Genomic DNA, 27,652 nt, shown 5'->3' on the forward strand with positions numbered 1-27,652 from the left:
CTTAAAAATTGAGAATCATTAAGTTCAAAGGAACAAAATTCCTGTTTCCACTTATGTCTTAATTAGCCAGATGACAGATGGCCAGATTATCCCCAATATGATAACTACCTTTGGTTTGTTTGTAAAAACTGGCCTTGAACAGACATAATTTATGAGGTATTCCCTTAGTCATTAGTAGAAGAAGCAAGAAGTCGCGATATGATGCATAGGTAAGTGGTTTTAATGGCTGGTAATTGAGGCAGAGATTTGTTAACTTAGAGATGAAGAAATATTCTAAATCCCTAAGAAACTGATGGATTAATTAATATAAGAAAGATGGACTTTCCAGGCTTGTCCACCTAGTGCTTGTGAATTCATGAGAGTGGTTTGTGTGGTATCTATGAAGGTTTAATGGATTATCAACTTAATCGCACGCTGAGTTTCAACGCAAGTCATAAAGAAATCAGTTTTATAGTTTTATACCCAGAATAAAAAGCAATAAACCACATACTTGCCAACGTCTAATTCATACGTTAACTAGAATAAAGTTACTTATAGCGTAACAGCACGTAACCGCAGAAGCCATAACTACTAATTACTGGGTTTTAAATAGCTACGTGACAGACATATTAAACGGAATGAGAAAACCAGTGCTTTTTGCCTATCCATTAATTCTCAATCCGCATTGGAGAGTTAGAGAGTAAGGAAGATCCAAACGGTACCGACGAGCACTTAACTCCGACTTAGAAGCTTTAAAGACTTGAGTGTTTTTAAGGGTTGACTCTAAAAATGCTGGCGACATCTAGTGCTTTGCTTCGAAGTCAATGTGATTTGGAAATATTTCTGAGAGCAAACACACATCTATTGATATTCCTAGCAAGGATAGAGCTTATTATGATTATTTTTCAGAGAGTTGAAAAGTGAGGAAGCCTTTCGGCCCTTTGATACTTGAAAGTGAGAATACCCTTCACCTCTCTGATGCTTGTCAATTGTATTTTTTCAAAGCAGAAGTGGCAAGGTATATCACACTATCATACTTAGGAAATTCTTAAAAGTGAGGGTAAAATTCAGGTTTGTAATAATTCTTTAGTTGAAAAGTGAGGGCATTTGAGCTTAGACTCACACGTTTTCAGAGTTGAAATAACCTTTATCGATTGATGTTTTTTTTACAGGAATTGAAAGTGACAACATTTGTGCATTGGTTATATAATCGAAAAGTAAGGGTATTGCAGGTTGCAAAACACGAGTTTTTTAGACTAAAATTAAGAACTCTAAAGCTCGCCAGAGGCATTTTCTTGGGAAAGGAAAAGTAAGTATATTTTAGCTTAGATTTTCAGTGTTTCGGAAGTTGGAAAGTTAGAGTCGTTTAATTTGCAAAGCTTAAAATTGGAATTGTAGGATTTGAACGTTAAAAAGTGGGGGTTAATTTTTTACTCACATTTCAATACTTTCCACGCCTTAGTTCGGATAAAATTCTGCAAACTTACCAGTGTTAACTACAACAGCATGAGGCACTACATTCATGGCCAATAATGCAATTTCTGGGCTCAAATAAATCCGAAATATACATATAAAATGTCACCGAAAACTTTACCGGAAAATTCAAAGTTTGACACGCGTCCTCCATGTTGTAACTTCAAACAAATCCAAGCGACGGCGATCATTTCCGAGACGATCCGAAATTCAAAATTTTTGCCGTTGCCACTTGAAGCTGCTAAAGTAGGCACCCAAACAAACACCTTAACACATTTCCACGTTGTTTCATCCGATTGTAACCGTTCTCGCTTCTGATTTGATAGTACAAAACCGGAAGTTTTGTCGGCAAATCGCGAATGTAACTCGAGACCAAAACCCCAAACGAAGCATTTCGAGTGTCATTGACACAGTGAAGGTTTCGGGCATCATGTTTACAAACATTGGAGTCCATTATGCAAATACCACAAGGTGCTGGAAAAGTGTATTTGTTTATGTAGATGGAGGGGGTCGTAACTTTTAATTAATTTCTTGACTCTGGCTCCTTGTAGATGACAACGGGTTTTCGCTTAATTTGAGATGTTAATTCTCTTTAAAACTGCTCATTTTGTTCCCATGTATTCTCCATTAAGAGATGCGGTATAGGCGAAATGCCGATGTGTCGTGAAGGCCCTAGAGGTATACCGCACACGAAGAAATTGGTAGGTGTAAGTTGAGGAAGTATTTTTCCTTTTATTCTAATTGGTTTCCGTTGCCGCTCTAACTCCGAGTGTAACTTTTCTGGCTCTCGCTTTTTTTAAAATTTTATTTTGATTCCTTTCACTTTTGCCGGTTTTACCTCGGTCCGGTGACCTCGTAGGTTTCACTCTCGCATTTTTTAATTTTAACTTTTATCACTCTAATTCACGGAAATTTATTATTTTCCCATAGCAGTATCAATCAGTGGCGTGCCGCACTTTCATAGCTTCTACCAATTTTTAATGATAATTTTTCCTTTGGGGCTTCACCCCTTTAATCCCTTTTGGTACGCACCTGTTTTTTTGTATCAAGTTAATTGTTAGGAAGTTGCAGTATTCACGGATATGTATCTGTGCGTGTGACGTACTTCGATTTCCAGAGTTTCTACAAAGTTCCAAGTCTTTAAATGGTAAACTACGACTTTTTTCTTTGGTGTTTTTTACCTCTCTCGGTTAAATGGCGATTTCTTACAAAACTCAAAATTATGTTCATTGAATATCCATGAAAATCAATTGTCTGTTTCGTTTCTCAATTCAAATCAAATTATGAAAATTCTCAATGCCTTCATGAATTTTCATAATTTTGGCTTTTTCAGTCTTTCTCGCCATACTTTGTGAAACGTCCTGCATATCATCGATTTTTCTAGTTCCCCAGTTAAGGAGGAATAAATACCTAATACCTCTTAACATACCTAAATCTTCTGGTTTTTAAGGCATCGGTAGAAATAGATTTCTTTTTTTCTCCACTGTAGGGATTCAACTACTTCTGGTTTCCTAGATTTAGCCTCATTGTTGATTTTAATCTTCCCATAACATGGTTCTGGGACTCCTTTTTTCTGCGTTATTTTTTATCGCACTTTCATTAGTTAATTGTCCTTTTTCCCGATTTCGCATTATCAAACGCCGTGAACGGTTTGCTGAAATCCCAGTAGTATTTCGTCTACCGCATTTCGTCGGCGGTAGGTGTATCGTGTAGAGTAACTTATACAACAATTCCCGGTGTATTTATAGTTTATTCCGCGATTTTATCGCTAAATTTATTGCCAAAACAAACAAGTTCAATACACTTCGCTTGCGTGCCTCGTCCTATTGTTGCCCATTCATAAAAACGAACGAGCTACTACGATAAATATTAACCGATTGTTATCGCCTTTTGGCATAGTTATTGCTCCTAACCTTCGGCTATTACCTTATGCTCTATTTGCATAATAATTAAACGGCATTCAGGTGCAAATACATTATTCCTTCATGACTAACTAATGGGCATATGTGGGTTTTAGTTGAGACACAGCCTTAATGGTAAACCGAGGAAAAACTACTCCCAGATGCCTAAAGGATATCAAGGAAAGCTAAGTAGTATCACATTGTTGCCATCACCTTCTTCTCCTTAAAGCAGCTCGCCATTAATTAATCTCTGGTTATATTTACTCACGTATATCGCTGAAAATTAAAACAAACAAACTAGATTAGTAAAGGTAAAAGGAAGACGGCGTTTCAGAAAATTAGGAATATCTTGACAAGTCGTTATCCTCGGCTGAATATGAAGATCATTAGCGGGTCGCATGTCTCATTAAAGAACTTTATGCCGGAATATTAAGTTTATTTTAAGGCCTTGTTAGGACGTATTTAGATAAAGAAGTTTCAGCTTAAGCCGAAGAAAACGTTTTTCTGAAAGATGTTGTTGAAGGAGAACAATTTTCATGCATCTACACGAAGAGAGAACCGTCTGTTTCTTGGAGAAGCGACGCGCAACTGGTTTTTCCAATTAACAAGTTTAGATCAGTAAAACAAAAGGTCAACCTCTTTTGTTGGGTGTATATGGGTACGTGCGAGAAGAAGCGATATCGCAGGATGAATTGCGATGGAATAATCCTGCACGGTATGGATTCAGAATCATTAAAAAACTCTGATCAATTCAATTTAAATCAACTGAAGAAACCAACAATTGATGTAACTGAACTGAATCCTGAGTCAAAATAAATTTTAAAAATCCTCTACCTACTTCCGAGATGCTCATTACGCAACCCTATGTAAAAACCCTTGATTTTATTGGGCGTTTGGAGAAGGAGATTTTGAGTCCTAAGATTGTTGAGTGAAATACGTAAAAATTTACATGTGGTAAAGACATAAATATGTGAAAATATACAGGGTGTCTCATCTGAAGCCACAAATCCGAACCCAATAAAAGTATGATTTCTACGCCCATACAAATAAGGCGAATTATGCAGGCGCATGGAACGTAACCAAAAAACGTAACGGAAAAAAATACCTGATGCGCCACTGAGTAGTCACAGCTGTAACGAGACTGCTCAGTGGCATAACTCAAATCTGTGCTTTGCAGTAAACTCGGTAGCGAGTTCTGGCTCGGAGATTTTGTTTTATTCTCCATGTTTTAGTACGTCTCTGGGCTTCCCAATGATGTTTTTATTACAGATTTTGCATCGCAAAAACTCAGTAGCGTAACTTAATTTTGAACGCAGGTATCACCTTTTTAAAACAGGCTCTTAAGGTCAGTTTTTTCACCCTAGTTTCTAGAATAGATCTTTACCCGATATACCATTGCGTAATCACAGGTGTAGCGTACCTCAAGTCAGCAACGCAACTGGCTTGATTTCTTTAAAAAAAATCAGTGGTGGTGTTTGTCTTAAAACAAAGACGTTTATAATTTGTTCAGTTGTTGAATATTTTATTCTGGCGTTAGACTTAAAACTGATACACCACTGAGCAGTCACAGCAAGACGTTTAGAAACATCAGTGGCGTAACTGCGCGAGTGTTCAAAGGCGATTTTAAAATAAAATATAGGGGCGTTTAAGCCTTCGCATCTGTATTTGATACACCACTGGAGATCTCGAATAATTTTTTTTGAAATATTCGTAACTAGGAGCAGTTATAAAAAAATTTGGTGCTTTCAAACTGTAATAAATCCAATGGCGTAGCTTGGTTTAAAATGAAGTAATGAATTTTTAAAATACTGGACACCTCAGGTCATATTTTACCCTGCTTTTACCATTTTTAATTTAAGGCCGGCATGTTGCCAACTAGTAAAAAGCGAATTTTCTAACTTGCAAATTTATAAGGGAAGGTTTAAGTTTTTTTACCATCACAAAAGTCAGTGGCGTAGCTTGTGTTTATACGTAAAACCTATCGAATTTTGTTAAATACTTTGGGGAGATATTAATCTGAGATTGATGCGACGATGAGGAAATCAAATTGAAATGCTTAAATTTGAAAAGCACAAAATTCAGTGGCGCAACTTGTTGCATCCATATTTTTTCACCTTCACCTTTCAACTCAGACCTTAACATTCATATTTTCAATTGAGACCACATCAACATCGCATGATAAACGACTCCTCGTTATGGTAATTCAGACATTTTCATTACATTCTCTGGCATAGGCACTCTATTACATGACACCTCCCCGTTAATCTATCATCAGAAGAAGCTGAGCGAATGCTTTACAGCATAGATGATTCCCATTTCATCAACTTCTAGTTAACAGTTATGCCCCAAAGAATTTCTCATGGTAAAAACACTTCTGCACAATCTATTGGTGATAATTTATCATGTACATACTCAGTCAGTGTGGTGAGTCATATTTAGTAAGTTGTCTGGAGTATTCTATTGAAGGAACCGTGTGAGTCTGTGGGTTCTTTATAATCTACCCACGTAATAAAGTACAAAAGACGTACATATTTCTATGAGAAGATAGGGAATTTGACTTTGAATGTGTTTGTTCGCTCTTTTACACAATTATGCCATAAATCCATCCGAGGTACCTACATGACTTCCTTTTTTCCTCGTATATACCGTTAGTCGTTATCTTATTTTGTCATTGGTATACCAAAATCTCGTGGGTATTATAGTGATTTTCCTAGTAAGCTGCCCACTAATAAGTTGTTGGAAATATCTCGTAAAGAGCCAGTAAATGACCGATGACCAACGGACAGGGCCGGTGGTTAAACACATTACCGGGCAATTGGTCACGGCACCGCGGTTCCACCACGCAGCATCATGACTGTGAATAACGACCATTCCTCATTCTCCCGATTCAATATAACAATCGATTTACCGCTCATAAATCAGGTCCGATATTGGTCAATTGGTCATGGTGAAACAATCTTAGGCCCTTCTTTCAAAGCGACCGATTCACAGCCTGATCCTAGATCCAAGGCATATAGGGAATGTGATCGTAACATATCGCTAAAATGGGGGATTCTGTTGTGCACGGGCCGGTTAGTAAAAATGAAATTTCACAAAAAAATTTTAAAAAACGGGAGAAAGACTTTACATCGACTGAAGTAAAGTAAAAACGCGCAGAGAACGATGCAAAAAATCGTGTTTTGAGTACCTCGATGTTACTGATTCGTCAAGAGTTCAAGAGCCTCAAACAGCTTTGAAAATTAATGAAATGAAAAAAAATAAATAAATAAAATAAAATTGAGCTCAGTGAGATATAAAATTCAGATGTAAAAGTGTAAAAGCTATAAACACATCTTAGCGCAGCTTGAGAATTTAATTCCTTTGCAATAATGGGCTACGCCGCTGATTCCTTAACCGCTCGGAAACCTAATAAGTGTCCATTAAATCTCCTAAAATTGTATAAATTCATTATTCAAAATTTTAAAAATTAATTTCGTAAATTTAAAGCAAAAAAGTTCATTTGCAATGACGAGAAAAACTATTGTGAAAATCCAGGGCTGTGTTAAAAATATATTTTTGGGTTCGAAAATCAATGTTGGCTTTGAGAGACTATCGCCCCTACAAAGTATTTAGAAATTGAAATCTCTCAAGTTTCCTCCAAACCCGTTGAGTTTTTTAAAAAATTCACATTTTTAGTCAAAAACTGCCCTAAGGAATGATTTAAAATTCTCAAACTCCACGCAACGCTCGTGTACTGAATTGATGTTGAATGAACAGCTTTTACTAGGCTTCCAGAAACAAGATGATGAAGATTCCGTGATTTTCCAAAAGTCTCCAAAACACTTTTAAACATTTATTTTTGATTTGTTAAAATTTACAACTCAAGCCCATTTAATTTATCAATAACATGACTGTTGTGCATCGTTAATGACGATTCAAACCTCGAGCGACGTTCTCATTGCGTAGTCTAACAAGCTGGAAACAAACGAGCTGGTTCATTGTATTAAAATCTCTTAATCCTGTTTAATTAGGTGTAACAAAGCAATTTACACACCTATTTTATTCAACAGGAATGTATTCTATACTTAAATGATAGTTTAATAATAAGAGGGAAAATATTGTCAAGATGGAGTACACCTTCAAAAAACCGAATGGGACAGTTTTTCTCGTATGGGAGACAAGCCTTAGACATAAGCCCTTGATATGGCAGATAAAGCCCCGATGGGACTACAAAAACTATAGTACAAAGTTACGAAGGGGGAACAGAGGCAATTTTAAAAATTGATAACCACAGTTTGAAAGCTTGCTACACCACTGATGATTTTACAATTTAATATCTCTAAACTTCATTTATAATTCCTGTCGAACCCTGCGACGTATCAAAAAATCTATCTAGGAAAAATTTAGGCAACTTGTTAAAACGAAATTCTAGCTGTGTTAGAAAACATCTTACGCCACTGCAATTTTGTCCCTTCGAGAGAGCAAAATTACGAAGAAAATTTTCTTTTCAGCAAAAAATTATTGCGAAAACTTAGAGGAGCATCAGCCATAAATTTGATAAATGGAAATTAGTCTAAAAATTTACAGCTCACAGAAACTACACTATTGGATTTAATGTGAGTTCGAACTAAAAATCCGAAGTTTCTATAGAGGTGCCGAAATTTAAAAAAATCGTCGAGCCACTGGCGTTCCTGACAAAGATACATAGAAGTACGGAACGATAAATCATGACTTGACAAAGTGCTTTTCAGGAATTAATTAATATGCGCGAAGGCAAGATATGCAATTGTATTTTTTTATATTATTAAAAAAATTCTATTTTAAATCCTGAATTATTAAGCGCTGTATCACTAGCCAAACACGGTAAGATTTAAAGTGGATAAACAGAATGGAAAATCCTTAGAAAATGATATTTCGAATGTCTAGTCGTGTGTCCAGTTTAAAAGTTCCAAAAGTATATCCGGCACTATTGAGTTTATCGTAATCTGAAAGCCCCAAGTTTGCGTTGATATCACCAAAATTAAAGAAAAGTATTTTTCAAATTCAGTGGCGTATCAAACACATTTCGCAAATCGTAAATGCCTCATTTACATGAAACGATACGCCCTGCTTCTGAATTTAAAATTGTGTGCAGTACGCCTCTGTATTTACTATATGATAATTTCTCAAATAATAATAATAAACCTTTGCCCCACGTAATATGTATATATCAAATCATTGGCGTATCGCAGTTTTTTAAAACCCTGAAATTTTACAAATTTATAACTCCCCTTTTGACCTTTTATGTTGTCTGAGCTTCTTACTTGAAAATTGTCTACTGTACGCCCCTGCGTTTACTGGCCAAAAATGCACGTTCTTCAAACTACACAGAACTCTTATAGAACTGCTTAGCATCCAATAGGCAAGTGACGTTTCTATTTTCATAACAACCAGTGGCGTATTTAGATTCTCAAAGGTTCCACAAATTTTATATAACATTTAACATTTTGCTGATTTTGAATTCGGTGTACCTAGATTCCTAATTTTTTTAATGTGATTTACAAAACACGAATTACAGACTGTGAATATGTCTGAAAACCAGCGGCGTACTAAATGTATTTCGATTTTATTACCGTGCCTTCTCGGTCAGACCCTGATTTTTCCATAGCAGTGCTGAAAAATTAGGATTTCTGAGTTTTTGTTTGCAATATTTGTGAAAACTAATGACGTACTGAGTTCATCATCAGTAACATCTGCGAATTTTATGATGTAGATAACAAATTTTCCGTAACGTTTTCCTTTCCTTAACATCTTTTGATGTGACATTGTTTTTTTTTAATTTCAAATTATGAACTTTCAATATCCATGAAAATCAGTGGGGTACTTTGTTCCTCAGAGCCTCTACCAGTTTTCACAATTTTGATTGACATAAAACGACGGCTTTTTCCTTTGAATTGTTTTGATCTCTTTCGATATAATTCTTTTATTTACCTACATTTTTTGGGTTTCTGACTTTAAGTGCGTCCAGCGCGCCCCGCTAGTTTTAAATGTAAAATTCTCATATTGTATAGCGCATGGACTTGCACATTGGTACTCAGCAAGCGTACATGAAAAATCATTGGCGTACCGAAGATTTTCAAGATCCAGCAAATTTCCAACCTTTTCTTCCATCTGCAGTGGCTGATCTAAGGGTAACCGCCCGTCCGCGTCCGCTACTGTTTGATTTTAAATAAAGTTGAGAGCTAGATGGTTTGCATAAGATTATATAATTTCACTACAATAGGCGCTGATATTATTGTTATTTAAATCCAGTAATAACTGCTATAGATATTGTGGGGAAAAAATGCTCACCACCAATCAGCTCTGGTGCACTGACACAGCGCCATCCACACCACAGTGGCGGTAAGGAGGACGGCCCCCCCATTCCGGCGCCTCATCTCCTCTCGTGCGAGGCGCCCTCCTCACCAGTAATCACTCCTCACTGAATTCCAAGGGCAGTCCACCTCACTAAACCAAAAAAAACTCGTCGCGATTCGGACAGGAGCACCCACGCGCCGACCTAAGCTCGACCGCAGTAGGAACGAGACTGGGGGCCCCTCTTCCAGCGGAGCCCCATGTGGGGCGGGCCGGACCTGCCCACGCGGCGGTCCGCGCCGAGGCCCGCCCTGCGCCCCACGTGCGAGGCGTCGCGACGCTTCCCTGTCCTGTTGGACCCAACCACCTAAACCTGAAGGTTTCGGGACAGGTATGTGCAAGGCGATGGATCTAATTGCTTTGCAGTGACACTTTTCGAGATATCAGTTGATTTTGAGCTATCACTTATCACTGAGATATCACTAGATTAGTGGGTCGCTATCAGACGTTGGAAGATTGATAGTGGTGTCGTTGAGAAGACTGGGCTTGATAACATTGTTGCTTGGCATTACAGGGAATTTTGCAGCAAATAAATATTCAGAAATTTTTAAGCAAACATTGCCCTCTTTTTCAGCTCAGAATAGCCTCAGTAACTCATTCAAAATAACCCCAAATTTAATAAACCCTAAGCGAAAACGTCCTTAGTACTTTCACTCGAAAATCGTTTGGTGTGAAATATTCCAGAAGTAATGTGATATTGCTTCTTAGTACTATTTTTTCAAACGTACTGTTTTCAGCATGAAATTTGAAAATATTATAACAGAACTCCCTAAGAAACAATTGAGAACTAAAGTGATGCAAAGTAATCCAAAAATCGTGTGAAATCGAATCAGAACAACGGTAAAAGTAAATCAATAAGGCATAAAAGTCAAATATGAAATTCGCCCTTTCTTACCCACACAATTTTAGTCAAAAACTTCCTTCAAAACAGTGTAAAAGTTCACTACAGAGACCAAAAACTCTAAACGAATTTAATTCATTTCATTACAATGAGAGATAGAAATATTGTACTTTGGTTGAAATCCTTTGGAAATTTCTTGAAATTGATTATTTTCTGAAATTTCACGTGTTCGTCTTCAATTGTTTGTGTGAAATATTGCGAAATCTGGATTAATAAAATTCTGAAATCGACTGCTCACCGCTTTCGGTCATCAAATTCTATATTTTTCATTAGATTCAAATGAAAGCAGAATTTGAAAAATGCTCACATTGATATGCTGAATATATGAATATTTAATAGGCTTAAGTCTTAATTAAGCCATGAACTCCAATTCCAATCGATTATTCAAAAATTAGTCATTCCGAAACACACGATCATCCACATCGTTTGCATTCATCTCACCGTTGTTTAGATATGCGTCTCGTCTGTGATCTTAAGGCCGGTCGGTGTCTCCGAATTCAAACACTCTCAAAGCTACGCAAAGCTCCCCCGTTTCTTCGGCACTTTTGAAAGCCATTTGATTATTTGAATACGTAGAAAGGCTTTGTGCTTTTTATTTGACTTAGTTAATCTGGTGTTTACACAAGTCGAGCCCGCATCGAGGCGCTTCAAATTTTCATGTTTTATGTCTTCTTGTTTGAGTTATTACGGTATTTGATCTCTTTTCGATAAATTCCATCAGAATTGTTCAATATCACTTCAATAATCACTCAACGGCAAAGGAATCAATTGAAACTGCCTCTGTGTCAAGTAATTTCACACATATTGCTGGAATGTCACACAAAATTACTCACTGGAAGAAATTCCTAGTATTTATTTTCATCAATCGCTTCAATAATACTTTAATTTCACATATCCATCATCCCTCGAGAAATGATTTCACATTGTTTTCGAGATATTTCCTGCGATAGAGTACTGTATGCAAGAGAGTAGGTATAAGTCCATATTTTACCTGCTACAAATAAAGTTCGTAAGAGATAATTTCACATATTTGCCTTATGTTTCATACAATTACACACAAAATCATAAATATCGAAATTGTCTGGTTCAGAGATCAAATGTAAAATTTTTTTATTGAGAAGGTTTTGTAACTAATCTTTGGATGACATATACCATAAAGTGTGTGAAATTGATTCAATTGATTCAATTTTATTAATACTTTTAAAAATCTTGAATCTAAATATGTTTCTACGAATTGTGTGAAATCGATTTCAAATCAAACCTGATCAATAATTTTAAGCGTTACAAACCAAGCGGAGAAGTTTACTTTTATACAATTTCAATTCAGTTATTGCGAGCAATGTGAATTTTTTTTTAATTAAATCCTCAAAAACTCGATTTTTTCTAGATTGAGGGATGTGTGAAATATTCCGGAAGTCGACAAAAATGGATTCACAATTTCATGAAACCGAAAAAACGGTTTCTAAGGGACGCTAATACGGACTCACTTTTTATGAAATATTCCAGAACCAACATGATCCTTAATAACAAACTAATAAGAATTTTGTGGATAGTCTTTGAGGGAAATATATATCTCACAAATGTGAAATTAATGCCTGCCAGACTTAAATAGAATGCCCAATATACGGGATCTTGTATTAGAAACCAGGTAAAAAATTTATTTTTATTTATATGTGAAATTTTGGAGATATGCCCCTTAAAATCCCAAATGAGAAGATACTTTGCAATGACTTTTAGCTGAGTGATGCGTGTGAAATCGATTAACGATATATCTATGATGGGATAATTGAATTTGTGATAATTCAAATTCATTTAAAGTTGATTTAAAAAAAGCAGTCAGCGCCACCTACATTCTACTATAATAAATGGACATGCCTATATGGATGCCGATTACAGATCACCACTTTAACAGTGTAACGGAGACGATTGAGTTTCAAAAAACTTACACAAGATGTTACTCGAGACACTATAGTGAGTAACTAAAAATTCAGCTAATCTACTGAAAAAATATGAAAAACCAGTCGTAATCTACTAAATTTTACAAAAGCTTAAAATCTGTTAATAATTTTAATTAAAAGTAAATAAATAATTTAACAATCATAAGACATAACGAGTTGTATCAGATATCAGTAAATTAACATAAATGAAATGCAGATAAAAAGCCATTAGAGGTGTTTTAAAATATTTCATTATTATTATAAATTTTTTTACACGATCTTTGAATAGAGCCTAAGAAATGGGAAAATGTCCTAAGTGTGAGCGTAATACCGAACACTCCAGGCAATATACCTAGTAGGTACCTGTCTAAAAATCTTTCTTGATCGTAGTACATTTCGAGTAAACCACTAAGATAGGACGTTTCTCTTTGTGTTCAGAAAATAATCAGTATAATTTGTTATCATTTTTTTTTCGGTACCAAAATATAAACATGGCAAACTTCAGTAGAATTATACTGCTTCTAATAGTCTACACTAGCTATTTCCAGTACCATTATTGCCATTATATATATGGTAAGTACCTACTAACTGACCAATCACTGAACTATTTCTTCACATAACTTTCCTGCAATTTTAGTATTGCCCTCAGTAATAAATAGGACCTGCAGGATCCGAGATGCCTGCGTGAAAGTCATAGAATGTCCATCTTACATGAAGCTCCTGGAGGGTCTCAGGAGGCCCCTAATTTCTGCCACTTTGGTCTATTTGAGGCAACAGGAATGTGGCATCGACGGAGATCTACCGATGGTTTGTTGTCTTGTTCCTCAAGGTATTAAAACGTATATTTAAAATCTTCTAATTAATCTACTAAATGTGCAGATACTCGTACTCAAAATGGGCCATCATCAATTATCTTTAAACCATCAGAAATTCCAAGGGAATTTAATTTTTTTGAGCAAATTAAAAGTTCTTCCACCACATCTATGCCCGTGACAACCACAACCATAAGCGGTTTAGGGAAATTGGAAAATCGGCGTTTGGATCATCAACTCAGTAAGGACACTAATAGAAAGTTTGAAAGCAGCAAAGAGGAAGAAAAGAAGAGGAGGATGGAGGTTGTTAATCAGGCTTTACTGGTATCTTTGATGGACGATTTTTTCGCCAGGAGGATGTCAAAGTTAGCGGATCAGCAGACGAGCAAAAGTGGTGGTGATAAAATTGTTTAGAAAATTGTGAGTTTGTGATGTTAGGGTAAGCGTAAACGAGAATGTTAATAAATTAAAACTATATAAAAAACCGAATTCTGTTTGAGTTCTTCATTCTTCACTTTGAATTGCGTACAGGTTATTTTCAATTCACCAGAGATGTAATAAAATCTTTTAATTTTTTAACTTTCGCATGATGCGGCCCTGGTATCCGAGATTTTATCTTTGCATATTCGGCATTTTAAGTTAATAATTTCTTATTTCTAGGAGTCTCCAATCAATAAAAAAAAACATCGTTTTAAATTTATATAAATTACTGACTCAACGCCCTACAAAAAACTCAAAAACTTTAAGAAAACTATCTAATATTGAATCGTAGTTTAGTCTGAAAATCATTTTTACAGACTTCCCTAATACAACCCTGACAAATGACATTTTAATCTGTTAGTTACTGTAAATTTAGAGGAACCTTGAAGCTTTTTAATCCTGTATAATCTATTAAATTAATAAGTTTTGAATAAACTTGAAATTTTAAAGAAAAAATAAAATTTTAATTATTCCTGTAGATTGAAAATTCCTAACACAAACTCTCGCTCAGTATGCCTCTAATAAATGGCATTTCAATCTGCCCGTACTTGTCATTTTAAAGCAACCTTTGAGCTTTCCGACAGCATTTAACATATTTACATTCATAAAATAATTTGAAGAAATATGGGAACCACTCCCTCCTCCTGACATATCAACACACTCACTTACACGTTATTGCTATAATGTTATACATTATATAAGCAAAATCCGACCTCATATATAACTATACACGGTTATTATCACTTACTATTTAATTACTGTATTGATTTACACCGATGGTACCATCAGTGGGTACCATAAAAACAAACGCGTTTTAATCGACATTAACGTAATATATCATCAATCTTTGATCTCTACACAGTTTCGTGCAAATTTCAACGAACCAGTGTACCCATCGCTGGTACCTGCGAAAATAAGCTGCAAATAACCATAAAATCCAATTGTTAGCAGGCACTAGGTTTCTTATCAGAATCTCTAAAAACATTGTAAAATTTGCATGGTACCAGTGTAAGCATGAGATATGCGCTTTAAAGATTTTTCGAGTGCCCATTTTCTTCTATCCCTAGTTTCTCTACCACATGCGCGTAGTTTATTCTCTACGCGTCCATAGTTTATTTTCTACGTGCCCGTAGCACATTTTGCAACCAAAACAGCCATTCTTGCAACGAATCTTATTCCAACAGTTTGGAATAGTCGGGCTGCACACATGCGTGTTATAATTAGTTTGTGAACAATCTCAAACTATCACGGACCGATCACGGATTAATTGCCAGAACAGGCCTTTAGTGTTTAATGTTTCAACATTAGTAAACACTAAAAGACATGACGGCGGTTAAGTGTTTGTGTGTGTACATCGTGATTCTGTGTGCAGTTAGTATTGGTTCGAGTGATTTTTCCGTTATTCCCAGTTTTATCAAAAGTAAGTTGGATTTTATACCTGCAATATCTATTAACTGGCCCTCTGGGCTGTAATATAAAGTTTGTGTTTTGACGTTTATAATTTTTCTAAACTTATGAGTTACGTTCCTCTGATGTGTAATGTGTTCGTATAAAATGAGCATTTTCGCATTTATAATCAATGCATCATCGTAATCGATGTTTTATGCACGCTGCAGCATGCTAATATATTCTTCGGTTTTTATGATGCTTGTATGGTTACTAGGTAAACGAAATCGGAACTTTCACTTCCGCGTAGCTAAACACTTTATGACAAATTAATGACACTTTTTGACGCCTAAAACCATCAATTAGTTGTGATATTGAAGTACTTCTAATAAAAATAGTCGGGGTATATGAATTCGCAAAGATATTCAAATTATCGGCACTGACACAAAAAGTCGTGTCAGTTTTCGGTACCTTAGTAAAGCGCAGATGGCGCCATCTACCAGTTAGTTTGCAACGGATATTTTAAATGGATTTAGCGCACCAAAAACTGTCCAGGATAATTTTTAAGAGTGTAAATTAATTGAGCTCTCACATCCAATATTCATTTGAGCTATTGTTTCTAGTGCACCCTATATAATTTTAAAAAATTAATAGAAAAATTTCAGTGCCGTGTTGTTTTTCAAATTTCCCGAAATCTGTTTGATGTTAACCGGAAATTCAAACTGAAGGAATTAGTTCCAATTAAATAAATGTTAAAAAATACTAAATTTTCTTTTATAGTAGATTACTTACAGAAACAAAATTGCAGAAAATGAGCTGCGTATAACGTTTTCTTTTAGAAATAAAATATCATAAAATCGCTTTTTTTATAAATTTCCTAAGATTTGTTACGTGTTTCATGAAAATCCTCCCAGTTTCCCAATGTTTTCCATTTAATTATGATGTCACTTTCTTTCTCTCATAAAGACAATTAAGAACCAACTAAGCACAAAATTTCAAGAGATTACAATATTTTCTTTCCGAAATAAAAATTAACTGAAACTTTCAATAGATACTTTAAATGAATTTATCCTACCCAATAAATTGCGAAATTAGAGGTACAATATAATTTATAATAATTACTCAGTAAATGGCAACAAGGCAATTGCTATTTGTTAAAACAACATGGCCGATATATTCGGATATCTCTTAAGATCACCATGACATTTATGAATGTATCAATGCCAGGTTGCCAAACCTTGATAAATTACTTTAAAGTTCTTTTCTTATTCTTAAGTAATGCAAAACCTCTTTTCAGCAAGGGTTTGCCGGCCTCCACTAGGGGACACGTGTATCAGCATCAAACAATGCCCATTTTTCATAAAACTCTTGGATGAGACTCCAATTCCAAGACCCAGAAGCATAATTCGAATCATCGTTAGACACCAATGCGGAGAAATGGAGAATGACATTCCAAAAGTCTGTTGCTTCATGTAGGTACCATAATGGCACCATTATCAACTCACTAAATTATTGTTCTTTCGTAAAGAAACTTAGAACCAAGTTTCCCCATTACAACCACCACGCAAAGACCACTACCCTCTACAACAAACAAACCGGAGCTCTCTGGATCTATTCTAGATTTTCTGGAAAACTCTAATAGGGTAAGTCAATTGGAGAGGCACCCTAACTTCAAGCAACTTCCTTTGGAACGATGTGGGTCTATAACAACCCTCGATAATAGGATTACTTATGGAAAGAAGACTGCTTTGGAGGAGTTCCCATGGATGGCTCTTGTTGCCTATAATTCCTCAGGTATCATTACTCAGAATATTTCTCCTTATGCCTAATGGCTTTCTTAATACGCAGATTCTGGCATAGAGTATAGATGTGGAGGCACCATAATCCATGAGAGCTTCATCCTAACAGCTGCACATTGCATTTTGAACACAACTCTGTGAGTACAAGTCTTTATCAAATTTATCAAAAGAACATTTTTTTAAGGTTAGGCGTACGTCTTGGTGAGTACGACCTCTCAACTACCAAAGTAGACTGTGATGGTACCTACTGCTCTCCGCCAGTGCAGGATTTCTACATAGCGAAGACTGCAGTGCATCCGAAATACAATCCCAGAACTCATGAGAATGACATAGCATTGCTAAAGATAGACGGAGTTGCCAATTTTACACCGCGTAAGTAAGAAATGATAATTTAAGTGTGTCAACTTCTGTTAAAGCCTTAGTTGTGAAATTGCAAAGTTTACCTTCACTATTTTTCCTGCTCAGCCAACGTCCAACCAATATGTCTTCCAGTGGCCGAAATCAATGATGATTTGACGGGAAAATTTGCTATTGTTGCCGGATGGGGCACTACTGAAGAGGGTAAATATTGTTTCATATCCAAAATTTTCTTAAAACTCCAATTTTTTTTAGATATCCACAGCCCCGTACCGCTCAAAGCTTCAGTTCCAGTGTTGCCAGAGAGGGCTTGCAGCGAGATCTACCAGCGTTATTTGTCAGTGACATCAGACCAGATCTGCGCAGGTGGGTATAAGGGGCGCGATTCATGCGCAGGCGATAGCGGTGGGCCCTTGATGTACACAGGGCTGATCGAGGGCAGCCCCAAATTTATCCAGTATGGGATTGTGTCTTTTGGGCCCAGGAAGTGTGGGAGCGAGGGTAAACCTGGAATTTACACCAGGGTAAAAAGCCATTTGTGGTGGATTCTGGACAATATTGTACCGTAAGGTGCAGTTTATTAGGGATGTAATGCTAAATATAATTACTTAACACTAAAATGCCTATATACCTAATATCTAAAATCCACATTCATCTTTTGACAAATATCAAAAATTTTAAGCTTTAAGATGTTGATAATATCAATAATTCCTGTTAAGATAGTGATGTTTCGTGAATGTAATGTCTTAATAAATTGTTTGATTTATTACTTGTTTAATTATTAATATATTCTTTATAAGTCTTATTGCACTTTAAAGCTTAGAGGAACCTTGGGTCTATTCTCTAACTTTGTGCTAATTAAAACTAAAAACTTCCTTCACCATAATATCAAGAATTCTTTTAAATATACGATTTATCACTTACATCTTATAAATAAAAACTTAACTGGTGTATAATTTTTTTTAAATTTAAGATTAAAATTTCTCGATTTATGTAAACTTTTAATTGCCTGTAATAGAACAAATTAACAAATTGTTAATATTGCATTGTTTTTCCTCAACTCTGTAGACTAACCTATAAAATATACAATCAACATCCCAATAGAAGAAAAAAATTATAGAATTATTTTCTACTTTGGCTATAATCGGGATCTACCCCCCTGTAGTGTAATTATGCATTATTAACAACATTCTCAGTGGCCTCTGTATTCCAAAGTATTTACGATACCCGGCATAGCCATACGCTTACATTCTCTTTTAAGTCTTTCCTGATCTTTAGGAAGTACAACTTTTACTGCTAGTGTTAACCCTGGTTTATAATCGACGTTCGACTAGTTACCACGGAGATTTCTTTCACCATAACATCAAGGATTCTTTCCAATATGCAATTTGTTAATTTTAAATTATGAAGTAAAAAATTTAACTGGTATCTCATTTTTCTCTCAAATTTCAAAATTTACAAATAAATTGCTAATGTCGCATTTATTTTTCTTCAATTCTGTAGATCAGCCTGCAAAGTATACAACTAGAATCACACTAGAAAAAGAAAGAAATCTTCATGTCAGGACTAAAGGGAAGCTTAAAATTATTCTTTTTTTCTCTTTTCTCCGCATTTAGAAATTTTTATGTTAAGGTTTAAATCCTTAAATTCTTATTTAATAAACTTTTGAAAATAGCAATTAACAAATTTTATTCTACAGAACTTTTCTTACTCTTGCCTAAGCAATCCAAAAAACATTTGAGTATTTGAAGTAGTTCTGGTTGCACTGTTACCAACTCATTGGCTCTCTTCTGCATTTCTACATTCAATTTTTCATAGTCCTTTTGAGTTAAAGATACCTTTTGTCTTAAATCACATATAGTAGCCTCCTGTTCTTTTAAAAAGTGTTGTAACTTGTTCTTTTGAGCAGCCACCTCTAATAGCCCTCTTTCCATAGTTTTCTGAAGCTGTTCCTCAAGGTAATTTCTCTCAGAACAAGCAACAGTTTTCTCTGTAGCTAAGGCAGAATGGAATTTGTCCATTTCATCTTCAGATACCTTTTGAATGTTTGTCATATAATCCACATTCTGTTGTTCATTATTCAATTCTGAGCGCAGCTCTGCCAGATGGAAAATTTCTGTGGGAAGTTTCAAGTGCTCCAGTTTGTGAAGACAAGTTTGAAGAAGATCTACTTGCTGCTTTTGTTCACAAAGATCATTGGTTTTCTCTTCTTCCTCCAATCTTTGCTCCTCCTTAATCAATAAGTTCAATGAGTCTTTTAATGTGGAATATTCCTGCTCAGAGACCACTTGTTCTTTCAACTGCTGCTCAGTATTTTCCAGTTTCTCAATCTCCTTTTGCAGCGTTTCAAGACTAGTCTTCAGTTTCTTGATTTCCATAATGGAATCTTTACATTTTCTTTCACTGTCTTCAATCAAAAGAACTGTATCTGTATACTCAGGAGCGATATGTTCAGCTATTTGCTTCAGCTTATGATTTTCTGACCTGGCAGTTTTCAAGGTCTGCTGTTTCACCAGAATCTCCTCCTTCAGTCTATCAATCTCTGCCTTATCATTTTCTAGTTTATTTTGCATGTCAAACACTTCTTTGCACTTGTCGAACGCCACATTTATACATTGTTCAGTTGCAATAAGAAAATGCATAGTTACCAAAATGTGACTGTTCAGTCTCTTAGGGTCAAACACTAACAAGTCTCCCAGCTTGAAGTGAGCATCCATGAGAGGAGGAATACTTCTCGAAAGTTTCAAAAATAAAAGTTCTTCTTCTCCTAACCCTGGAGGATCGGGTGAGGCTTCAGTCCTGGTTACATAAGCACACTTCTCGTCCAAGTTGGCAACACAATCCCTGTAGAATTTCAGGACGAACAACTTATTTGGATTGCGGATGTTTGAGATGTTTACTGGGTAGTCGGGCCAGTAGTCTCGGATTAGACGAACGGTTGTTTCGATTTGTGCATCACTGAGTCCGCCTTTTTTGGTTTTTAGTTGGGGAGGCATGTTTGTGCGCGATTTGGTTAAAAATTATGAATATTTGAAAAAATAGCTGAAAACGTATAAATTCGGTTTATTTGAAACTGACATTTAGTTAATAGTAAACTGTCACTGTCACTACTTGACATAACACGAATATACTCAAGCGTTGCCCTGAGCATATCTCTAACTCTTTTCTAGAACAGTTTTGTGATTCTTACTTTTAATCGTACTACGTACTGCATCACTCTAAATTTATATGTGAAAACCCCTAATAACCTCATAAAGTCAAAAAGGTCGATAGAGCGCAGGGTCGATCCCAAAAATATCAATTTTTTTGCCCTTTATCGCAAATCTCCACCAAATTTTACCCCAAAATGCTCTCCAGGGCTGCAATTCTATCTGGTAAGTTTAGAAATCAAGGAACCAAACGCCAATTATTTAATGTAACTTCAAAATAAAAGCTTAATACAAGGTTCATGTTTACTTATGTAATACCCAGGCCCAAATTGAAATCATCGAAATCGAGTGAATTATCTAATTAATGGTGGTTTTTAGGACAAAATTCCAAATCTTTGGTAGCCCTTTGCAGAGCGACTAGCACTTCGGGGTCGAATAATGCCGCTGCCGTTGCTGCTGGCAGTTCAAGTTCTAACCGACCAGTAAGTATTCTTTAGCTCACTTATAAAATCCAAATCCCTGTAAATTATTTTGTGCAGTAGCAAATGAATATAAGAAAATAGATCCCTCACTTTAGAGGTATCAAATTATTGAATAATTGAATTGCATAGAAATTCCTTGTAGATCGATGGCTGAGCTCAGTACTAAGTTCCAAGAGCTTGGAGCCAACTTTTGTCTCACTATTTACCATTATTTTTACCATGGTGTAGTGACATGAGTGGATATCTTAAGTGCTGAGAATGTAATTCCCAAACTCAGCACCTATTTTATGCTGTGATAGGGCTATAACAATATTTAAACTACAAATAATAGATTATATTTGGGTTATAGATTCTTGCAATGTGTAACAAATCATAAAAAACTTTCAGGTGAGACAGGAACCAGGCAAAGTCCGTCATGGTTTCATCCCTGAAGAATGGTTCCAAGCCTTCTATAATAAAACTGGCGTCACTGGCCCTTATACATTCGCTTTCACTCTATCCACTTATTTAGTAAGCAAGGAGATCTACGTCCTTGAACACGAATTCTACACAGGTATCTCCATCTTGCTTATGTGGGTCTATGCTATCAAGAAGCTTGGTCCTTCAGTCGCCAATTATTTGGATAAGGAAATCGACGTACGTCAGTCGTTCTAGTGTGGTTGGTTTGGTAAATTTAAGGTGTATTGTTTTAGAATTACGAAAGTGAATGGAACAAAGGGCGAAATCAACAAAAGGAGACTTTGGAGACGCAGATTAAAGACGAGGAAAAAGCACAGTGGTCCTTTGAAGGTCTGTAATTGTTTTTTTTGTTGTTCAAAATGGAAATAATTTTCTCAGGCCAGAACCTTCTTGTCCAAGCTAAGCGTGAAAACGTGGCTCTTCAATTAGAAGCCAACTACCGCGAACGACTTCAAACTGTTTACCAAGAGGTTAAAAACCGGCTAGACTACCAGGTCGAGAAGACCAATGCGGAGCGCAGGATCGGTCAGAAGAATCTGGTCGAATACGTTGTTGCCAGGGTGAAGGCATCAATCACTCCCGATCAGGAGAAACAGAACATTAATAAGTGTATTGCCGATTTGGCCCTGCTAGCCAAGGCTTAAACAACCACGTTTACAGCGTTGTAATTATTTGGAATTTATTTACTTTTATTTCCTTCCATTTATATGAAAGCTATAAATAAAAAGAATCTACAATAAGTAGTAATTCTAACAATTATTCTCATTTAATGTTAGAAAAATTTGTCAAAGAACTACGGCCAATTGGTATTTGGACAACTATTAATAAAAATTCATTACTAAAGACTATAGTCTAAAACTAATTTATTAACAACTTAAATATATTATACAACAGTGCGTCAACACTCTTCTATCTCATAGTAATCAACCACCTCACCACCCTTCTCTCTTGTACTCTCTGCCCCATTTCCATCACTCATGTTCTCCTCCCTAATATCTTCCCAGCTCTCTTCATTGTCATCATCTACCTCGTGGAAAGGGTCGCTAGCTTTACGCGAAGTATCACTGATATGCGTCAAAGCACCAGAGGCCCCCTCAATCTTCTTTATCTCATCACGTAAGTGGTGGGATCTATACAGCTGGTATTCGTGGTCTTTGTCTAAATGGAATTTTTTGATGTGTCTGTGTCGCGTAACGTTGTCTTTGAAGGTTTTAGTGCAATAAAGGCAAACGTACGGTTTCTCGCCTTGAAAAAAAAGGGGATAGTTATTGAGGTTGACAATAGAGATAATTGATTTACCAGTATGGGTTCGTATGTGGGTTTTTAAGGTTGAAGGAAAATTGAAACGCTTGGAGCACATTTTGCATTTATACGGTTTTCCCCGATTGGGATCGTGTTGATACATGTGGAGCCTTAAATGCGCGTCTTGTCTAAAGCGATTTCCGCACATTTCGCACACGAACGGCTTCTGCCCCGTGTGAATATTCATGTGATCTGTTAACGCTTGTTTGCCACCCAGCAGGATTACACCGCAAATTGTGCACTGGCTGGAAGAGAGAAAAGTATTCCTTTCAGAAAATCACCTTCCAAAATCTGTATTCTCCCCATTATTTTCCATAAAATAACCCCCCGTCAGCCGGTGACCAAAACTCACCTCTTACTGGACAAACTCCTGGTGCGATGCTTGGCTTGAATATGATTACGAAGGCCTTCCATCATTCCAAAAAACATATCACATTGGGGGCAGCAAAGCTTTGCATGCGTTGCTCTATAATGCGTTTTTAAGTCGACCATGTTCTCATGCACTTCCTCACAGACTTCGCAGGCATATTCTTTGAACTCGGGATGATTAGCCGAGTGCTTGTACAGCTGATACCACGACCGCACCATAATGGGACAATACTTGCACCTGAACGAACGAGGACCACGTTTTACCTGTCCGGCAAGCATGCGCCTGACGGTAAGGTAATCCCGCGGTTGTGCGGACAATGTGTGTACTCCATTTGAGGCGCCGCACGCTGTCCGCAGTCTATGTCGTCGCAAATCTGATACCAAAACGAATGTCAACGGACATTTTTTGCATTGGTACTGTGGGTGCACCATTTGGTGCTTTCTCAAGTCTTTAAACGTCGGGAACTCTTCGGGGCATATTTGACAGGCGTAATAACGGAAGTTATCGTGCTCACGATCTGTGTGAACATAGAAGGAGTGAGTGTTCGCGAACCGGCGATCGCAAAGCTGGCATTGCGCTGAGATAGCATCATTCGAATCCTGAAATTTAGCCCAAGAAAGCTCTTCGCAATATGAAATAAAAATCTCCATTTACGCAGCCCTTTACCTTTATGTATCTATCTGGAAATTTGGAAATCAAATCGGTCCCGACCTTCTCAGGATGGTTCCTCTCAATGTGTATCCTCAAGTCGTACTTCCTTTGTAAAGCTTCAAAATCAAACAAAATGGCAATTTCAATTACTAAACCAAACTGAAACGTTACAAACTTACGTTTGTCACAATACTGGCACATAAACTTCTGCTTCTCGTGCACGGATCGGATGTGCCTATCAAGGTTGGTAATGTATTTAAAGATTTTTCCGCACATGGGACAACTTCGAGCATCGGTAGCACGATGATTCACTTCCAAGTGATAGCGCATTTTTTTAAATATTCCGTTCCTTTTTGACGGCAGAATTTTTTTATTGCAAATTTTGCAAGAACCGTTTACATGGTCAATTTCGGCGTTGTGGTTGTCTAATATATCTTTGGTCTAAAAATCCAGGAAAAATTATACCGTGTGTGTGTCTGAAAGGTGGTTGAAAGCTTCTTTCATAAATATCCGGTATTTTACCGATATATATGCATAAAAAACAAACGAAATAAAATATTAATAAGAATCAATTTAAAAAGTCATTAAAAAATTAAGTTAAAAGGAGTATAAACAAAAATATTCTGTTCTTAAAAGTGATCCATTCATACATGGATGTTATTCCTATAAGACTCACACCCAGACTTACCTCAAAGTATTCCTCACAATAATTACAAATGAAAGCCTCTGGTGAATGTACAGCAATATGGTACTTATACTTTCGAATCCCAATTATAGACTTTTTACATAAAACACAATTGCCCCATTTTCTTTTCTTATTTCCTCCTCCCATATGGCTTTTAACTCCATGTTCAATAAGGTTATTAAGTCCTTGGATCTTCAAATCACAATGCAGACAAGTAAACGCATCATGACCCTGCTCCACCTGTTGTAAATTCCATAAGTCTCTTTCTGGAAGGAGAGAAAGCTTTTTTCAGATACATACAAGATATGAAAAGTGGATAAACGTTAAGCCAAATTAACTTATGATACCCTGTATTAATATTAACTAATTAAATAAGTCTCTCATGTTTCTCTAATGTGAATCGATTTAATTGCAAACTCACTTCCTGCGTCCAAATTCTCAAGTGGAACCTCAAGATCGCACATAAATTGAAACAAGCTTTTGGTTGGCGCCTCTTTACTTCCACAATAATTGTGATCCTCCCTTATTAAATCTTGTTCAAGGGTTTTTTCAGTTTCACCAGCAAAAGCATCAATATTCACACCCTCTTCAGCCTCACTCAAAGATTGTAAATCTTCCTGTTCAATAGAGCTTCCTGCTTCAACTTTTATTTGTACTTCAGGTGTTCTTGGAAGAGTTACATTTTTTATATCAGAAAAGGAGTTTTTAAGGTGGGGGTAAGAGGATTCAAGGAAATTGTTTGAGTTGAGAAATAATTGGAAAAAATTGAAGGCTTGTGAGCTCATGTTTGTGCAAAATTCACAAATGTGTTGAGGTTTACCATCAAATGTGGATACCTGAAATTAGGTGATGTGATACCATGAGGGAAGAGGTTGTAACATAATGTTTAAGTAAGTCTGATGGTCTACAATTTAGGGAAAGGCAAAAATGCTCTGCTCCTCAAACTGTCCTCTCAAGTACAAATAAAGTAAGCTTATCACAAAATATAATGCCACTTACCTGGATTTGGCAAAACTTGTGGAGCACCTCGACCAAACTCACATTTTTTACCTCCCGATCTGGGGTAAGACAGTGAGTAAACTGAACTTCATGTATTGGAATTAAAACTCTTGAAGTTGAAAGGCAAATGCGGCATACTTCATTGAAATAGCACTCAGGGAGTTCTAGTTGAATCAAGTTTTTGGTTATTGTAGGCGAATAAGAGATTTTATCATATTCCTGAAAGATTTTTGAATTTAACATTGTTTAACTGGTTATCATATCTTTTGCTTTAATCACTTTTTATTGTAGTAGCATTATCTGTATTCTTACCATTCTGGGTATTAGTGTAATAGTTTCCATCGCAGGTGGGTTTTCCAATAAGACTGAATCAAAATGGTTGGGATCATAATCTCTTGTCCATGAGTCAGCCATGGTTGGCGGTATAGTATTAGTTTCACCTACACCAATTTCTGTGGCAGGAAGGATTTCAGGTGCTGCCAGCAGATGTTGCATTAATTTATGTGAAGCAGAAATAATGCCGCTTTTTTTTGGTGTGGGTGGATCTGAATACTGTTCAGTATTAGTATTTGTCAAACTGTCAGGATAGCTATGTAGTGGTAACTTTCGTTTTCTAGTCTAAAAGAAATAAAATAATATAAAGTGAGGACAAAAAGTCCTTCCAAAAGTTGATTTTTGGTTTGTTGAATATTTTTGACCATCTGTTATAGTTTTAATTCAATCTGACATGTAGGCACCCAGAGCGTTCAATAGAGTATCAATTAACTCACTTGTGGCTCTATTGACACTGTTGGCAAAATTGTTGGGACAGCTTGGTGAAGAAGTCGTCTTCTACAGCCACCTTCAGGAATGTAAAACCACTTCTTTTCAAAATGGTTGCTACATATTCGGTGGTTTTGGGTGGGTTTGAAGCCATGCTCAAACCTGGAAAGTTCCATGTTTTCTACCCATTGCTTTTGTTTAACAGGATCCACAGGAAATCTAAAATTATATTTTCCTGCAACAGCTTTAAAATGAACAAAAATATATTATACATATGTATATAATATAAGTATTATGGCCTATTTAAGTGGCTGAAGGCTCAAACAGCTGATGTTAAGGTTTTGGACAGTTCCAGTCCAACAAACCAGTCAATTATTGGGCTAATGTAAAGATTTTCTGTGATGATGCAATGTCTTGAGACATTTTCAAGTTTTAGTTTTAACAAGACTTTGACATTTAAGTTAGTGATGACTGAGATGAGTGAGACTAATTTCAGTGTCATGATTGAGAGAGACTGAAGCCAAGATCAAGACACAAAAGCTCAATTGATTATGTCTCAGTGTAAATAAATGAAAATTGAACTATTCAATGAAAAGCAACCTTTAAAGTGAAGCAGGCTGGAAATTATCTTGCTTCACATAACTAATTCACAGTGGGAAATGTGAATTTTTGTTCATAACAACACATGCAAACAAATTAGGTCTTATTATTGTGAATTAGTGATATGAAACTGGTTAAACCAGGCTGTATGTTAATGTACATAGCAAACTGGACATTATTACATGAAAAGAGGAAATTGCTAATGAAATGAGGTAGTTAAGGGAAAAGATTTTTTATTAGTTATGTACCTGTGCAAAGTTTTTTCCTTTTTGTGGGAGTTCTTGCAACCAAACACTATACATCGAACCATGTTGGTTAACGTAAAAATTCACCAAAAATTAACAATTTGAATTACAATTAAATATTACATCTTGACTTTGGCCCTTGAATTTTGCTAGATGCCCTAACCCTTAAGGTTTTCCGGAAAAACAAACCTAGATCTGATTGATTCCTATCAGCTGATTTCAACCAATCAGATTGAGATAGTCATTGCGAAAAAGAGCAATAGTGAGAGTGACAAAGATGATCTTTTCTGTCACCAAATGACGTCAAAGAACACTGCACTAATAGCATTCTCATTTCGTTCCAAAAAAAGGTTTTTGGTGTGATTGATCAGTCTAAAAAGTTGAACCACAGTGTTTTTTCATTGACATGGCTGTTGTAGACAACGTCAATTATAGGTAAACTTGCAACATAATTTTAAAACAGGAAGATGATATTTCCCGACAACCAAAAGATATATATTATACAAAATATACAAAATCTTAATTAGAGTGTAGGGATAAGTATAATAATT

At 36.1% G+C, this 27,652-nt stretch overlaps 6 protein-coding genes across 9 annotated transcripts in view; 3 read left to right on the top strand and 3 right to left on the bottom strand.

The window, feature by feature from the left end:
- Nucleotides 1–10,064, bottom strand: part of LOC136410754 (protein Wnt-4-like) — a 50,028-nt gene extending 39,964 nt beyond the window's left edge. For both annotated transcript variants that reach the window (XM_066393064.1, XM_066393062.1), the window contains exon 1: nucleotides 9,663–10,064. Coding sequence is in view for 1 of the 2 variants with exons in the window: in XM_066393062.1 (XP_066249159.1) it covers nucleotides 9,663–9,748 (86 nt within the window). In the remaining variant the exon portion in view is untranslated. The remainder of the gene's footprint in view (nucleotides 1–9,662) is intronic.
- Nucleotides 10,065–12,940: 2,876 nt separating this feature from the next.
- LOC136411007 (uncharacterized) lies at nucleotides 12,941–13,825 on the top strand. Of its 2 annotated transcripts, none has more exons than XM_066393413.1 (3): nucleotides 12,941–13,136; nucleotides 13,201–13,402; nucleotides 13,531–13,825. In XM_066393413.1, exons 1-3 carry the CDS (start codon nucleotides 13,055–13,057, stop codon nucleotides 13,787–13,789), a joined length of 543 nt encoding a protein of 180 aa, XP_066249510.1. In that variant the 5' UTR covers nucleotides 12,941–13,054; the 3' UTR covers nucleotides 13,790–13,825. The 2 variants fall into 2 exon arrangements, with proteins under 2 accessions (XP_066249510.1, XP_066249509.1); XM_066393412.1 differs by having other exon boundaries at nucleotides 13,201–13,392; nucleotides 13,443–13,825.
- A 1,132-nt stretch (nucleotides 13,826–14,957) lies between these two features.
- Nucleotides 14,958–18,163, top strand: LOC136411005 (CLIP domain-containing serine protease B4-like). 2 transcript variants are annotated; one of them, XM_066393409.1, is made up of 7 exons: nucleotides 14,958–15,275; nucleotides 16,539–16,713; nucleotides 16,770–17,035; nucleotides 17,090–17,177; nucleotides 17,225–17,412; nucleotides 17,506–17,601; nucleotides 17,653–18,163. In XM_066393409.1, exons 1-7 carry the CDS (start codon nucleotides 15,179–15,181, stop codon nucleotides 17,964–17,966), a joined length of 1,224 nt encoding a protein of 407 aa, XP_066249506.1. In that variant the 5' UTR covers nucleotides 14,958–15,178; the 3' UTR covers nucleotides 17,967–18,163. The 2 variants fall into 2 exon arrangements, with proteins under 2 accessions (XP_066249506.1, XP_066249507.1); XM_066393410.1 differs by having other exon boundaries at nucleotides 17,533–17,601.
- An 827-nt stretch (nucleotides 18,164–18,990) lies between these two features.
- Nucleotides 18,991–20,507, bottom strand: LOC136411003 (myosin heavy chain, clone 203-like). The gene has a single exon (XM_066393406.1). The coding sequence runs from the start codon at nucleotides 20,391–20,393 to the stop codon at nucleotides 19,086–19,088; it is 1,308 nt and encodes a 435-aa protein (XP_066249503.1). The 5' UTR covers nucleotides 20,394–20,507; the 3' UTR covers nucleotides 18,991–19,085.
- Nucleotides 20,508–20,619: 112 nt separating this feature from the next.
- ATPsynB (ATP synthase subunit b, mitochondrial) lies at nucleotides 20,620–22,227 on the top strand. Its single transcript, XM_066393411.1, has 5 exons — nucleotides 20,620–20,771; nucleotides 20,925–21,028; nucleotides 21,416–21,664; nucleotides 21,721–21,817; nucleotides 21,866–22,227. The coding sequence occupies exons 1-5, from the start codon at nucleotides 20,744–20,746 to the stop codon at nucleotides 22,129–22,131; spliced, it is 744 nt and encodes a 247-aa protein (XP_066249508.1). The 5' UTR covers nucleotides 20,620–20,743; the 3' UTR covers nucleotides 22,132–22,227.
- On the bottom strand, nucleotides 22,049–27,232 carry LOC136411000 (uncharacterized). The gene is made up of 11 exons (XM_066393402.1): nucleotides 27,105–27,232; nucleotides 26,265–26,475; nucleotides 25,807–26,112; nucleotides 25,495–25,713; nucleotides 24,917–25,331; nucleotides 24,499–24,761; nucleotides 23,990–24,251; nucleotides 23,826–23,926; nucleotides 23,142–23,758; nucleotides 22,787–23,034; nucleotides 22,049–22,732 (listed from the first exon to the last, which is right to left on the bottom strand). Exons 1-11 carry the CDS (start codon nucleotides 27,164–27,166, stop codon nucleotides 22,386–22,388), a joined length of 3,051 nt encoding a protein of 1,016 aa, XP_066249499.1. The 5' UTR covers nucleotides 27,167–27,232; the 3' UTR covers nucleotides 22,049–22,385.
- Between the last annotated feature and the right edge of the window lie 420 nt (nucleotides 27,233–27,652).

This window comes from Euwallacea similis, chromosome 9, assembly GCF_039881205.1.
Source record: "Euwallacea similis isolate ESF13 chromosome 9, ESF131.1, whole genome shotgun sequence".
NCBI classification, from domain to species: domain Eukaryota; kingdom Metazoa; phylum Arthropoda; class Insecta; order Coleoptera; family Curculionidae; genus Euwallacea; species Euwallacea similis.